Below are 14,612 nucleotides of genomic sequence, written 5' to 3'. Positions count from 1 at the left end.
AATAGTTAATATCTCCTAAAATTTATTAAATGGAAACGAAATAATCCAATATCAGAAGGATGAAGACCTTGAAATACACTTATTTTCACCATTATTTAGGCAGTGGGTGATAATAGCCTAAGGTAGAAGAAGATGGTGTGTTCCAAAACTCCTTTTTCTGCATCAATCACTCTCTTTCACCTTTTCTTTTGTTCTAAATCTTTGGGGTGTGAGCTTTGTTTCTCTCTACCATCACAAACAATAATAGATAACAATTACAACACTGAATCTCAACCTAATTTACAACCCAAGAGAGAAAGGAAAGCCTGTGGAGCCCAACCAGCTGGAGCCCCCAATGAAGCTTCCGGGGGTAAAAGCCCGGGCCTCACCAGCATCAGTGATGACCTGGAACCCTTTCCAAGAGACCCTACTGGAGGTTCCAGCACCAGGCCCAGTGTTCTGATACTCCCTATAGACCAAAGTGCTCAATGCAAAGTTCCCACTCCACTCATGCCACCCAACAGGGTCAATCACATCACTGATACTACTCTGCATGATCACAGTCCTGGAGTACTCCTTCCATGGCCTCCCAAGATACGTCTTGAAACTCTTCTTCACGGACTCCAAGTCCGAAGTGGCACCAATCCTGCACTTCTGGATCACAATGCCCGTGTTCTGGTTAGGGTCTACTCTTCCCTGGGCCGTCACCATGTTCTTCTGGCCCGAGTCTGGACGCCTCGCGTGGATGTCACAGTCTTGGAACACCACTGCCGAGTTTCCAAAGATGAAATCCACTGTTCCTGCAATCAGGCAATTCACAAAGAATTGACGGTTGTTGTGGACATAGAGGGTGTCTTGGTACGCTAAGATGTCACAGTTGTAGAATGCTGAGAGGTCCCCTCCTACTCTTAGGGCCACAGCTTGGTGCTTTGAGGCCCCAGCAGTGTTTTGGAATGTTATGTCTCTGGCTAGGAAGTTTCCACCCACCACAGCTGCATCACCAAAACAAAACATAACTTCAAAATTCAAAATTGACTACACAAAAAGAATCAAAAAGAGACAAAAATGAAAAGCCAAAAAGCATCTAACTAGACCCTATGATTGAGGTGCATTCACCTTTGTTTATATACTTTCAAGTCTTAATTTTGTTGGTGAATATTTCAGATTTATCAGAACAGTAAAACTCAATCATAGTATGTTACAGTTTTTCCTCTAATAAACTATATACTAAGCGTGAAGTCTCTATCTATATATATATATGCTCATTTTGTTTCTAGAAACGTATATAAATAATGAATCTGATATTTAACCATGCAAAGTGGTTATAGCATAAATAGAATAGTATGATGTTGAATAGTTTCAAAAGCATGTATGAAAGTTGGATTTTACTTATAATGAATCTTAGTTTGTTGGACGTTTCATAGGCATCACAGAAGATAATGACAGGTTAGCTAAACATATTAAGGAGAAGCAAATAGGTGCTTAGATTGTGTCTGATGTGTCGTGCAAGTAAGAGGTTATGTATTATATTAGTAAAAAATGTTATTTTTTAATTAGAGTTAAAGTTTTCATTCTGTAATAAACATAACAAAAAAATAATGTCAAAATCGATTATAGAAGAAAGCATGCATGATTGAAGGGAATATATAGGCAGAATGAAACATTGGCATCAAATTTAGGCTTTAAAGTGAAAAAGGAAAATGCCGAGAAAGACAGGATAACTACAATGGCATATATAAAGTCAAAATTATAAAGATGCTGATAAAAAAAAGTTGAATAATTTTTGTGTAGCTGTATCCCAACCCTTTCTCCGTTAAGAAATAATAGCTAAAAGAAAAGGTTTATTTGATAATACTAAAAGACAATCTACAAACATATTATATTATTTTACTTAGGTGTTAAGTGAATGAAGCTGGTGTGTTAAAAAATAAAATGAAAATTTAAAATAATTTTGTATATAAATTAAAATTTTCTCATAGGTAAATGTTAAGTTTTTTTAGATAATTTTTAAAAAAAATTAATTTTTTTAACTTGTTCATAAGTTAATTTAAATTTACGGAAAAGTTTATTTTATCATCTTTTTCTTAAAGTATTTTATGGAGAAGTGCTGCAAACAGGTATAACTTTTGTTACTTTTTAGAAACATGTTTAACTTTTATAAAAAAAAATGTAAACCTTTTTTATATTCAGGAAACTTTATCCTTTTAGAAAAAAAAACAAATATAAACGCCCATAGAAAGAAGATAGTGTGTCCTTCACTCTGGGCAACCATAGTCCACAGTGCCCTTAGAAAAGTGAACAACACACAGAAACCTTTGAAAATTGGCAAGCTGAAGAAGAAAGCCATTTTGAAAATGTATTTAAAAGGATTTTGAAACAGACATGAAAATTAAATCAGAATATAAAATGATAGAAAAGCATATGAGTAGAAAACAACGACAAAAAAATAGTTTTTGTGTTGAGTGTGGAAACCGACCCATGTGCATGCTGACCATATATACAGAAAATGATTGTTGAATTTAAAGAAAAAGGTTTCTAAATCATTGTTACAGTGAAAATTTAGGATCTCACCCGGAATTGTTGTTCCTGTTGTCTTCTTGAATTGGGCCTTAATATCCCGAAATTATAGGACTTAACATTGTTTATTTATGTTGTCGTTGGTCTAACCATATTCTAGACCAATCATAACTTATTATTCATTACACATGAATCAACCACTGAAAGAGCTTCACAACATTAACCTCTCTCCACTTAATTTTCAGACAGATACATTAGTACTAAAATAACACTAAACTTTTGCATTAGTTGTCACTTGTCAGAAACCTCACGTTCTGTCACCTTAAAAACTAAGATGTAACAAAAAATATCTTCAAGATCAATGAAAAGAATTTTCTGAGGACAACACGTGTACAATTTTTTTTTTATTGAAATATGGATAAATGTGAGGAGATTTTTTGTTTTAAAAGGTCGTAAAGAGTAGAATTTATATAATTCTCAAATTAACATTTTTTTCAACAACATGCCAAAAGGACAAAATGAAAGACATTTTAGGATTTATGTTATGAAACATCCTTTTGTAGCCACACCTTTTTACTAATGGTAGGGTCGTTAATTCATAAACTCACGTTACCGTTAACCCATCGTGTTATTTGAAACAAAGCATATGTTACGAAATAAATTTGTAGGGAAAATAAAAATGCAGAGGATGAAATAAAATGAATGAAGGTTAGATAAACTCACCGACGGTGGCGGAGTGGAAGGTGGTGCTGCCGTCAACGACATTTCTACTGGCGGTGATGATGGTGCTTGTTCTTCCGTCACCCAAGAACATGATGTTAGTCTTCTTCTTAGGAACTTCCACATTCTCTCTGTAAACTCCAGCCTTTATCCTAATAACAAATCTCTTACTACTCTTCAACGGAGCGGCTTCCACGGCCTCCGACACCGTCTTGAAGTCTCCGCTACCGTCCGCCGCCACCACCACATCGGCATTCACCGCCGCGGCCTGAAGCAGCCTCCTGTCGGCAGCAGAAATCCACTCCGGCCAGACTACACCGTCGCCATTGGCATTGCTCTCCTCCGCCAAGAGCTTTCTATTTTGGCCAGCGTTGTTGTCTCGGAGCTTCGTGGTCTGTTCGAAGTTGGCAATGTCGGTGTCGGTCATGTTCTTGGTCATGGCGAGTGCGTTGCTGCACATGCGTTCCACGTGCACCTGTCCTTCTTCCAGAGCCTTCCGGACGCGCTTATCGGCGTCCTCGTGCGAGAAGCCGTCGAGGCACGTGACCTGGTTGGTTATGGCGGCGCTGATGAGGGTTTTGAGGTCGTCGGCGTGCTGGTACAGAGTTTTCTTGTTGGGGTAGAGCTCGAGATCGTGCTGAGCCTCTCTCAGCTCGTCGAGCGTCTCGTCGATGGTTTCCAGGCAGTCGTGGAGCGCCGTTTTCTCGCGCTTCGTGAGGCCGCCTTTGGTGGAGAGCTTCTTGACGGTGAAGTAGTTGTGCTCCACCGCGCGCGTGGTGATCTTGAGGGAGAGTTGGATGACGTCACGGTGAGAGGTTACTTTGTGGGTGACGTTGGGTTCTGAAGCAACTGCGGAGAAGCAGAGTTCTGAGTAGAATGTGGAGCTGCACGCGCTCTTGATGATCTCGTGGGACTGGTGGGAGAGGGTGAGAGGGGTGCTGCTGCTGCTGTCGGACTTTTGGTTTTTGTTTTTTACTCCGGCGACGATGGCCACGACGGAGGCCGCCACCAGGAGGGTGGCGAAGAGTGTGAGGAAAAGCTTCTTCTTCTTGTTGTAGGTTTTTTTAGAGAGGGAAATGTGGTTGCCGGAATCGCCGGAATCACCGGAATCTCCGATTCCGGCGTAGGGAAGTTTTGGGGTAGTCATGGCTTAGTCTCAGGAGAAGAAAGAGAGAGAAGGTGAGAATGCCGAAACACACCGGAGCAACAATTACTTATAACGTTGGATTAGTGTTAATATTACATTTTTTAATTAAATTTTTAGTAATAATGACTATTTAGCATCTCATTTTTGGATATTAAAAAAATAAAATTAGGTGAATGTGGAAAATGATGTAATAAAAAATGAAAAGAAAAAAGGGAAAGTTTAGAAGAAAGGACGAGTTCCCTTCAAAAGGACGAGTTTCCCTAAATAAGGGCAGGACCTATCACGCACTTCACATTTTTTCTTATATAAAACAGTAAAAAAAAAACTGTAACTTTTAGAGCTGGTAATCATTGAAAATATTAATAAAAAGAATATTATTACTCTGTATAATTGTATTCGTTTTTATTTTTTTCTTTAATTTTGTTTAAGATTTAAGAATTAATTAAGAGCACGACTTTTAAACAAAATAAAATCAAATAACTCTAAAAATCAAAATAATCTATTAAACATATATGATTTTATTAAAAATTAAAAGAATAAAAATTAAGGTTGTATAATCAAAACATGAATTCTATTTTAATATAAAAGTTTTATTTTAAAAGCATTTTTTGATGATGATCAAGGAGATTATTTGATGTTAAGGTAGTTTGTGAGAATTGTGTCGTATTCAGTTGTTGAATGGCATGTAGCTGTTATATGTATGAAAAACAAAGAAAATAGAGTGATTCATGATTAGTAGTAAAAAGGAAAAGAAACAAAAAGACAAAAGAGATGAAAAAGAAGAGTTGTGAAAAAAAATATTAAAAACCATTAATATTGCGGAATTTGACTTTTTTTCCTTTTAAACAGGAACTTTTAATTAATGGTCAAAGTAAAATTAGATAGAGGTCTTATATACCTATGACAGAGGTTATTATTCTTATATTCTCTAATTCTTTATATAATTATTTTATTCTGTTTATCTGTAAAGCTTTAAAGCAACACAAGTTGCAATACTTAATATGTTCCTTTTCACTTTTGTTATTTAGTTAATTCAAATAATAATTGTCATTAATAATATATCCATTTTTCTTTCATTTTCTTATATTATAACTGTCAACCTGCGTATTAAATTAGTCTATCAGCATGTTTTCGAATAAATTTGCTTTCTTCCTCGTAAATAATCCAAAACAATTTAAATCTGTGTTTATGCACTTTCTCTTGGTTTAATTAGGACAAGAATCTCAACTTTTTTTAACACTATTTGTAGACTAATGATATGTCATTTTTAATTCATAATTTCCCATTTTTATTCGAGGTAATCATACCCAAAAATTACTGCACAAAAGTTTAGTTAATTAGGATATATAAACTAAAAAAAAAAAGGTAAATAATTGGCAAACATAGCTTCATAAAACCATGAGAATACCCTCCATGGATATGGATTTTGAACTAATGAAGAGTAATCCCTATTTTAGGTATTTTAGTTATTAATGTAGCATTGAGAATTAATGTTAATTTCAATATGGGTATTAAGAAGTGGACTTTAAGTCTAATTCAACTCCATAAAATCGGTTTATGGGGTGAAGTTTGCATCCACTTATATACTATGAAAAATTCTAACACGCCGAGACTGCCAACTCGTGCGTGTGATTATATATTATGGGTGGTCCGATGGCGGGTGGTATGATAGGCTCAACAAATACTCGCTAGAATAAGCGTGAAATGACTCTAATACCATATTAAGAAGTGGACTTTAAGCCTAACTCAATTCCATAAAATCGGTTCATGAGGTGAAGTTTGCATCCACTTATATAATATGAAATACTTTAGTCTCTAGTCGGTGTGGGATCTCCAACCATGAAAGATACACATTCTCATCCCAATATAAATGAGATCATTAACATATCAAAACACACGTACTATACTACAAGTGAGGAGGATATTTTATCGATTCATAAAAACAAGAAGTAACTATAATTTAAGCTAAAAATAATAAGAGATTATTTTTTTGAACAAAAGAAAAACAATAAATTAAAAAATGTTAGTATTTAACGATGAGATTATAGTATTATCATAATTTTGTTTACATAGGCTGTCCAACAAAAAAGTTTACGGTGAAAGAGGCAGTAAAAAAAATGAGTGCATGGGATAATTTAGTACGTTTTGATTTGGTGTTTTACGTTGATACTGATGAATGCAATGAAGTTAGAGTACGAAAAGTACATCTGAAAGGAAGTTACTGAGAACGTGATTATTTGTTGGAAGAGCTTAGGTCCAAACACAGTCTAAGTATATTTGGAGAAGCATCTTCCACGAATCAAACATAAACGGCTTCAATCCAAACTTAAGCATTAAACACTTGAAGCAGCAACGTCATCATCTTCATTTTTTCAAACCCTACGTTTAGGTTGCATCACAATATTAATGACTTAATTATCAATTAATAATATCTATTTTAGGAGCATTTTATTAACCATATTTTTAATAATAAACATTCATAATTCTTCATTAATATATATAAATATATAAATATAAGTACCACTAAAAAAAATCATTAAATAATAACCAGAAACAAAAAATAATTAATCACTATATTGAATAAATTAGATACTAATATAGAAAGTAAAAAATTATTGATATCTAATGTGATTGTGATTATTAATAAAATATTTTTTAAATTAGTTATCAAAATTTTAGCTATTAATATTTTAAATTTTAAATTAGTCTTTAAAAAAAATACTAATAAAGACTAATTTAGAACATAAGTACTTAGTAACTAACATTTAGTTACGAAACACTTTTTTAATTTTTTATTAATAATATAAATTATTTTAGATATCAATAATTTTTTAGTTCATAAAAATGTCTCTAATTTAATTAGTATAATGACTAATTATTTTAATATATAAAATTAATTTTTATTTAATGATTTTTTATAATATTCATATTTGTCTATTTAGACGTTTTTAAAAGATTTTTTTTTCATTTATAAGATACAAGTATTCGGTAAAAACTTAAACTGTGTTTATTTTCAAAATGTACAATACAAGGAAACATGAAAATAGAAATCAATTTTAAATAAAAAAATAATTAGTTGTTATAATGACTAAATTAGAGGCTATTTTATAAACTAAAAAAAAATGTTTCTAAATTAGTTTATATTATAAGTTAACAATAATATAAACTAATTTAGAAACCAAAAATCTTGTTAATCTCTAAAATTGGTCTTTAATTTAGCCACTATAACAACTACTTATTTTTTGTCTTTAAAATTTGTTTATATTTCATCTTTTCTTGTAGTGATATATAAACTACAATTTTTTTTTGTTTTGATATACTTTATATTTAAAGTATATATTATAGCGGATCTTAATTATTTCTTTTAGGAAAGTGAATAATTTCTATCCACAATTGTTTTTCTTTTTTTTTTCAGAAAAACATTTGACAGGACACATTTTTTCATAAAAATCATTAAAAGAAAATAAAAAATAAAAAATATAATAAGTTTCTTTAAAAAGTTATTAAAACTAGTTTATATACAACAACAATAAATATATGCTTTTTCTAATTTTTTTTAATTTGTGTACATATTAATTTTAACTTATAGAAAGGTTTGTAATTTTTTCAATAAAATCCTATAAAATTTGTTGAAAAAAACTCTTAAAATGTATTATATAAAGTATAAAAGCCGTTAACGTTATTATTTTTAATTATCAATTTTTATCTGCAATGAATTAAATATGATACAGGTTCGATAAAGTATGTGCTAATTACTATAAATATCATATTCAGAATAACTTTTATTTGTTTATAATGGAAAAAAAATATACTCTAAGAGTATATAAACTTTATTTATTCATTCATTATGCTCTTCTCATTTTAAATTAGAACACAAATTATTCTTTCTATTTGTAATGAAAGTGTTCATCGAAGAGATAAGTATGATGGCTGACAACCCAACTCACCATTTTATATATATATATATATATATATATATTAATTAATTAGAGAGGACCACTAATTGTTAATTTAGGAGTAATTAATATTAACAACCTACCAAGCACGTTGATGTGCAGTAGTAAAGTGAGTTGTTGAATTAACCTAATGCTTCTTTAATGAACAATCACAGTGCTAATTAGCCATGCAAATCTTCCTTAACATAATCATCTACTAATATTTATATAAAGAAGATATGTATATTAATTAGTAACAGATATCTGCACTCTTTCATACAGTTTTTTTTTTCAACTCTATTATTGTTATCATGTGATTTTGATTTGGATTTCCTTAAATAAAGAGTGAGCTCAATTATTTAAACAGTTTAATTGAATATATAATCATTGAGGCTTAATTAATCTCCCATGTTATTAATCCAATCGTAAAACGTGATCAACCACCCTTCAATTTCACTTTATTTTTATTTTCAACTCATTAAACAGTACAAGAAAATCATCAAAAGAGACCAAAATAATTAGTTGCAATAGTAACTAAATTAGAGATCATTTTAGAAACTAAAAAATATTTTGGTTTCTAAATTAGTTTCTAAATTGGTATCTAATTAGCTATCAAGGTTTTAACTACCAATTATTTAGATTCTAAATTTGGTAGGAAAAACTTTGGTTGCTAATTAGAAACTAATTTAGAAACCAAAATTTATTTAGTTCCTAAAATGGAACTAATTTAGTCACTATAACAACTAATTATTTTTGTCTCTAAAATCAGTTTCTATTTCATGATTTTCTTGTAGTAAAAGTTATTCAGAATAATAGAATAATGGGTTAAATATCTTTCTTTTCACGCAAAATTTATTTTTGTCTCTAGTCCAAATTTATGTTTTCTAAATAATTACATTAAGAAAATTATTGAAATAAATTACGTAATAATATGAACGATATTAATTATAATATTATAACATTTACGTCAACATGAGTTAACATGAAATATTTTAACATCGTAAAAATTTATTTGTCACGTACATCGATAATAACTCGTTCCAATAATTTTTTATTATAAATACTCAAAAAATTTAAAGTTTGTATTACAAACAAAAATTAATTTCAATTATAATACAGAAACGAAAAACTTATTTAATTTTAAAATAATTCTCATTTAACTACACATAACACAAGTAGCATTTATTTTTCGCCAAATATAGTAAAATTTTCTTTTGTGTGGAAGTTGAACACAACCAACTGTAATAAAAAAAGATGAGTTAAGACAGTGAGAGTCTTAATAATAAAATGTATACTATTTTATTGTGTTTATTTTCTTATAGTACATTATTTATTAGCAGTACTTGTTATAATAGGACGAAGGGAAATAAATACAAAACACGACGTAGTTTACATTATTGTATATGTTGCTGTATATATATGTACTAATTTATTTTGGAAAAGCATGCACAACTTAATTGTCTTATTTTTTTAAAAATGAACTTCTTGGCATTTATATCGAAGTGGTGTGGAGCTATATATTGCATAAATTTGCTTGATTGAATTTCGTTATTTAGTTAGTAATTAACTAATTATTTGGTAACCGATTAAATAATTTTAATTGGTTAGGTAATTAGTCTATTTTAATTAGTTAATTTTTCCTTAACTCTGTATTGCAACATTTATTTATTTATTTTATATAAGTAAAATGATTTTTGTCTAAAAAAAACAATTGAGAATTTTTAATTTATGGGTAGAATTATATATTTATTGATGATTTGTAATTTAATGAATGGTTATGCTTTTCTGATACTTTTGTCTTTGAAGGTACACTTTGAATATTCAGTTCTTCTTCATACTGTTAACCATGCGTATTCATTTTTTTTTATTGCACCGACCACGTGTTTAAATGGGCTTTTTAAAGTAATTATATTTCTTATGGAACTTAGTGATGCATAACTTTTACAGAATCCAAGTAATACTAGTTAGATTTTTGAAATGAATACTTTATCAATAGATAAAAAAATAAAATAATTTATTTTAAAATGTGTTATTAATAAAAAAGACTATATATATAATAATAAATATATATCAAGTTAAATAAAAAATATAATAAAATAATTAATTATATAATATATATTAAGTTGGAGAATAAATGTTGATGATTCTTGATTTATCAATGAAACATTTGAAGAAACTAGTATAAAGAACTTTTGTGAATATGTGAGTAAAAATGTGACAAATATATTTATGTTTGGATTTTTTTTTTATGATGGAAGATGTGTAAGTTGCATGATGAATTTGTTATCATAGAATATCTTCATTGTATCAACTACAACATTTTATCATATATCAGATTGACGTGAGATCTCTAATACATTCTCTTACATTAAAGATATTAAATATTTACATCAAATACATTGAAAATATTAAACATTTACATCGAATACATTAATAGATTTTTTCTTTCCTTTCATGTGAATGGTCTTATCTTGTATCGAAAAGTTTTTAGTATTATACACCAGGTTAAAAAAGACCAATCTTCTTAATAGAAAATTCAGAGTCGATAATAATAAATTTAAAAAACTTGACTTATGATATATTATTAATAATTTTGATATTACAAGAGATTTTTTTTATTAAATTAAGATGTGTGATTTACATAAAAAAAAGAGTATATATAATAACAAATATTCTAAAAATGGAAAAAATGCTGAATGCACTAACCCTAGTTAGATTTGGAATGGAGACTTAATAATATGGTGGCCATTGTGATGAGATTGAGACAAGTGGTAGTTATGATCAGAAAGTTGTTGTGGAGAAAAAATATTGAAGTTAACATCTTCTGCACCTTCCTTTTCATTCTCTCACAAAAACAAGAACAATTGGAGATAACATAAAGAGCATTGTTGTGAAAATTTGAAATTGCTTTTGATTGGATGAATGATGCAACATGAATTTAACCAAAAAATAAAGTTAAAATGCAAAGCTTATATGAGACACACGTGTGAGCTGACTTTCACAATTATTAGAAACCAACAACAACGTTATATGTCATGGGCCATAGTATTTGACCTCATCTCTCAATCTATTTGCATACATTGCATCTGAGTGTATATCTGCATAAATAAAATACACACACAACACACAACACATTGTTCACAGATCTGACAGCTTCCAAACTGAAGGTTGTGAATGGCAACTGTAATGTGTGTGATTCTTATAAGAATGTAAGATGTTTAATTAATTTTTCTATTCTATCACAAACTTTTGTAGTTCATAAATCAAAGATTAATCTTGTTTAATACTATGAATTTTCATATCAATAAAAATAAACTGTTAGAAACTGAACTGTGTCAAAACGTATGGTATTCAATATTGGTCAACTGTCACTGGACCATCACAAGAAGAATGTATTAAGATAAATAAAAGATTAGCTTAGAATAAGTTATACGGAAGATTATGTAATACACTCTTAATCATGATACATATCTTAATCTCGATCCAACAATAAAACGTTCACAAAAACTATATAAATAGGAACACCAATCAAGACAAACTTACTTTGTTATTATAACATTAATGTATCTAAATATTGAACACTTACTTAAAAATCAAATAAATTTTTACAAATACACTTTCAACCATGAGTCGAAACACAAACTCTAGAAAAAAAAGGTTAAAAGATAATATAGGAATTACTGTTAACTCATCACGTACATAGTATAGAGTATAAAAGAAATTGAAAGTATAAGATAGATGCCTTAAAAGAGATTAAAGAATAGAGTTTAAAAAGAATCAAGTACAGAGTTATGAATGTAACGGATCTATTTGGTTCAGAGAAAAATACAAAATATAGAAAATATAGAATAGAACGAATCCAGAACAGATTCTGCAGTGATTAGAGAGTTTGTGCAGACACAACACATGGAGGATTTGGTATTTGCATATTATTAAATCAGTCCAATGTATTATTTATTGACAATAGAAGATAATGCAGACATAAAAAAAATAACATATATATATTCTCAATCAGCCAACTAAGAAGGGTTTTAATTATAGCACCAAAGTTCAATATTGCTTACCAATAATTCAGAACCAAATAAGGAATCAAACACTTATTTCGTTTACCATTAAGCTCCCACTATGCATTGCCATGCTAACAATGGCGCTAATTTCGGCAATCTCTGTCTCTTTCACTTTGGGAGATATATATATACACACACACACTTATATATACACATTAAATTTCATCTATTTTTTAAGAATCAATTATTTTGGTTTATTTGGTTGAAAATGAAGAAATAAAACCGTGATTTGCGCTTCGTGTGTCTCTCTTTTTGGCACAAAATTAGAAGAAAATGAAATTTGAAGGAGATGATATTGTGAAAGTAAAATAAAATAAGAGTGTGTGCAGTGTTTGTTTCCTATTGGAGACCAGCTAGAAAGAGTAACTTTAATTTGGTGTTGCATTGAGAAAGGACATTGCATTACGTTGGACTAAGATGAGTGGGGCATTTTAATTACTTTCACTTTCACTTTACTCTTCTTCATCAGTGTGTATTAGATACTTTAGTGCTGGTTTTGATTGCTCTAGTAATCAAGCAATTAATCATCAAGTTCTGTTATAGGTAACATCAGCAATGCTTTATAGCTATCATTCAGTCTGCAATAACTTCTTTTCTTTTTTATTTCACCATTTCTAGACCACCCAGTTTTGGGGGAGTTTTACTTATGTGTGAAGTTATTGCACTAGATGTTGTGTTGTAAACAACAAATTCAAACTCTTAAATATAGTGTCTCCCTCCCCAAATTGTGTAGAGTCAATTGAGTTTAGCCTTCTAGATTTTGAAATGGCTGGTTGAAACAACAAAATCATTTTTTAACTTTTTGAAATAATAAAGCTTAAAAAACATGGTATCTCACTTTTTCGTCATAGTCTTCCCCTTAATAATATATTTTTTTAACATTTTTTATTACGAGTGTCACTTTATATTTAATAAGATTTTATTTATATTTTTGTAATTTTTAAAAATTTATGACCTGGTGAACAATAAAAAAAAGTACACTGAAAATTGTGTTAGTTATGAATTAGAATCTTTAGTTTCCCTGTGATATGTCAACGTCTGTTGAGGTGTACTATCAACATGGCAGCTTTAACTTTTAAGTGGTTTTTTTGGAAGTAATGATTATGTATGACTTTGATTTCAAAGCTTAATTTTGGCTTGTAACTAGTTTTGCTGCCAGTGTGCCTGCATAATGAGTATTAGAGAAAAAAAATTATAGGTTAGAGATTAATAAAAATTTATGTAAGCAAGAAGAAATCGGCCTGACCAACGGATTTTTCAAGTGCAGATTCATGTAAACAATATGGCACATGGGTTATTTGAGTGAATATTTATTGAAAATAGGATTTTAAAAAGATTAGGTTGATAAGAGTACGAGTAAAAGGAAAGAGGAAAAAGAATAACGAAAGAAAATCTTGTCTTCCAAGAAAGAATCCAATTGAGGTATTTGATACATTAGTATGGTGGTGAGTATTTCTTCATGCACCCTTATATATTTTCTTGCACCTTTAATATACCAGAATTATCTTGATAATTATGAACGATTCCAGAATAAGAATTTTGTAAACAAAGTATGTTTTCGGAATAGAAAATTCAAAAAACAAAAAATTATTATGCAATATTCTTTTTGGAACATTTTAAAAATTATAAATCCAAAACTCACGAGATGTGTTACGAAAAGTATGTTCTAAAATGTTTCAGAAAAAATAATCTAAAAGCCATTTTTAAAAAGTGTAAAATGTCTTTTCCAAGAATGATGGATGCAGAAAGCCATTTGTTGGGGTACAGGGAGAAATACCCTAGTATGGTATGCCCACACTCTGTCCACAAGTAATGCATACCACTTTGCTACTGTCAACTGTGGTTAAGGAGGACTGTATATTCATGCACTTCCATATATTCTTCTGTACAAAATGTGAAAATACATTTTTATATTTCTTATACCACCTCCACATAAATAGTTTTCGGATTATGTAATATAGACACGCATTTGAAAAAAGATTTCCAGATTACATAATCCGGAAGCTGAAAAAGACTTATGGATTATGTAATCCAAAAACTAATCATGCATTTGAAAAAAAAGCTTTCAAATTATATAATCTAGAAATTAATTAAAAATTTTAAAAAAAGTTTTCGGATTACATAATTCAAAATATTATAGAGGGATATTTTTGAAAATACGAAATTTTATGAAGATGAGAGAAGAACATACGGAGGTGCACAAGAAGAAACCGCCATTAAGCACTTGGTTGTAACTTGCATTTTGTT

The 14,612-nt window shown here is 29.8% G+C and overlaps 1 protein-coding gene across 1 annotated transcript; it reads right to left on the bottom strand.

The window, feature by feature from the left end:
- LOC137818157 (pectinesterase-like) lies at positions 1–4,435 on the bottom strand. Its single transcript, XM_068621410.1, has 2 exons — positions 3,220–4,435; positions 1–971 (listed from the first exon to the last, which is right to left on the bottom strand). The coding sequence occupies exons 1-2, from the start codon at positions 4,361–4,363 to the stop codon at positions 280–282; spliced, it is 1,836 nt and encodes a 611-aa protein (XP_068477511.1). The 5' UTR covers positions 4,364–4,435; the 3' UTR covers positions 1–279.
- Positions 4,436–14,612: the final 10,177 nt, after the last annotated feature.

This window comes from Phaseolus vulgaris, chromosome 10 (genome assembly GCF_000499845.2).
Source record: "Phaseolus vulgaris cultivar G19833 chromosome 10, P. vulgaris v2.0, whole genome shotgun sequence".
NCBI lineage: Eukaryota > Viridiplantae > Streptophyta > Magnoliopsida > Fabales > Fabaceae > Phaseolus > Phaseolus vulgaris.
The sequence above is the reverse complement of the archived record's forward strand: the minus strand, read 5'-3'. Positions and strand labels throughout refer to the sequence as shown.

What these genes read in the sequence shown, in the direction of transcription:
- LOC137818157 (XM_068621410.1), bottom strand. Translation starts at nt 4,363, where the DNA reads ATGACTACCCCAAAACTTCCCTACGCCGGAATCGGAGATTCCGGTGAT. An exon ending in CTTCCACTCCGCCACCGTCG is followed by an intron (nt 972 to 3,219) that starts GTGAGTTTATCT and finishes TTGGTGATGCAG; the next exon opens with CTGTGGTGGGTGGAAACTTC.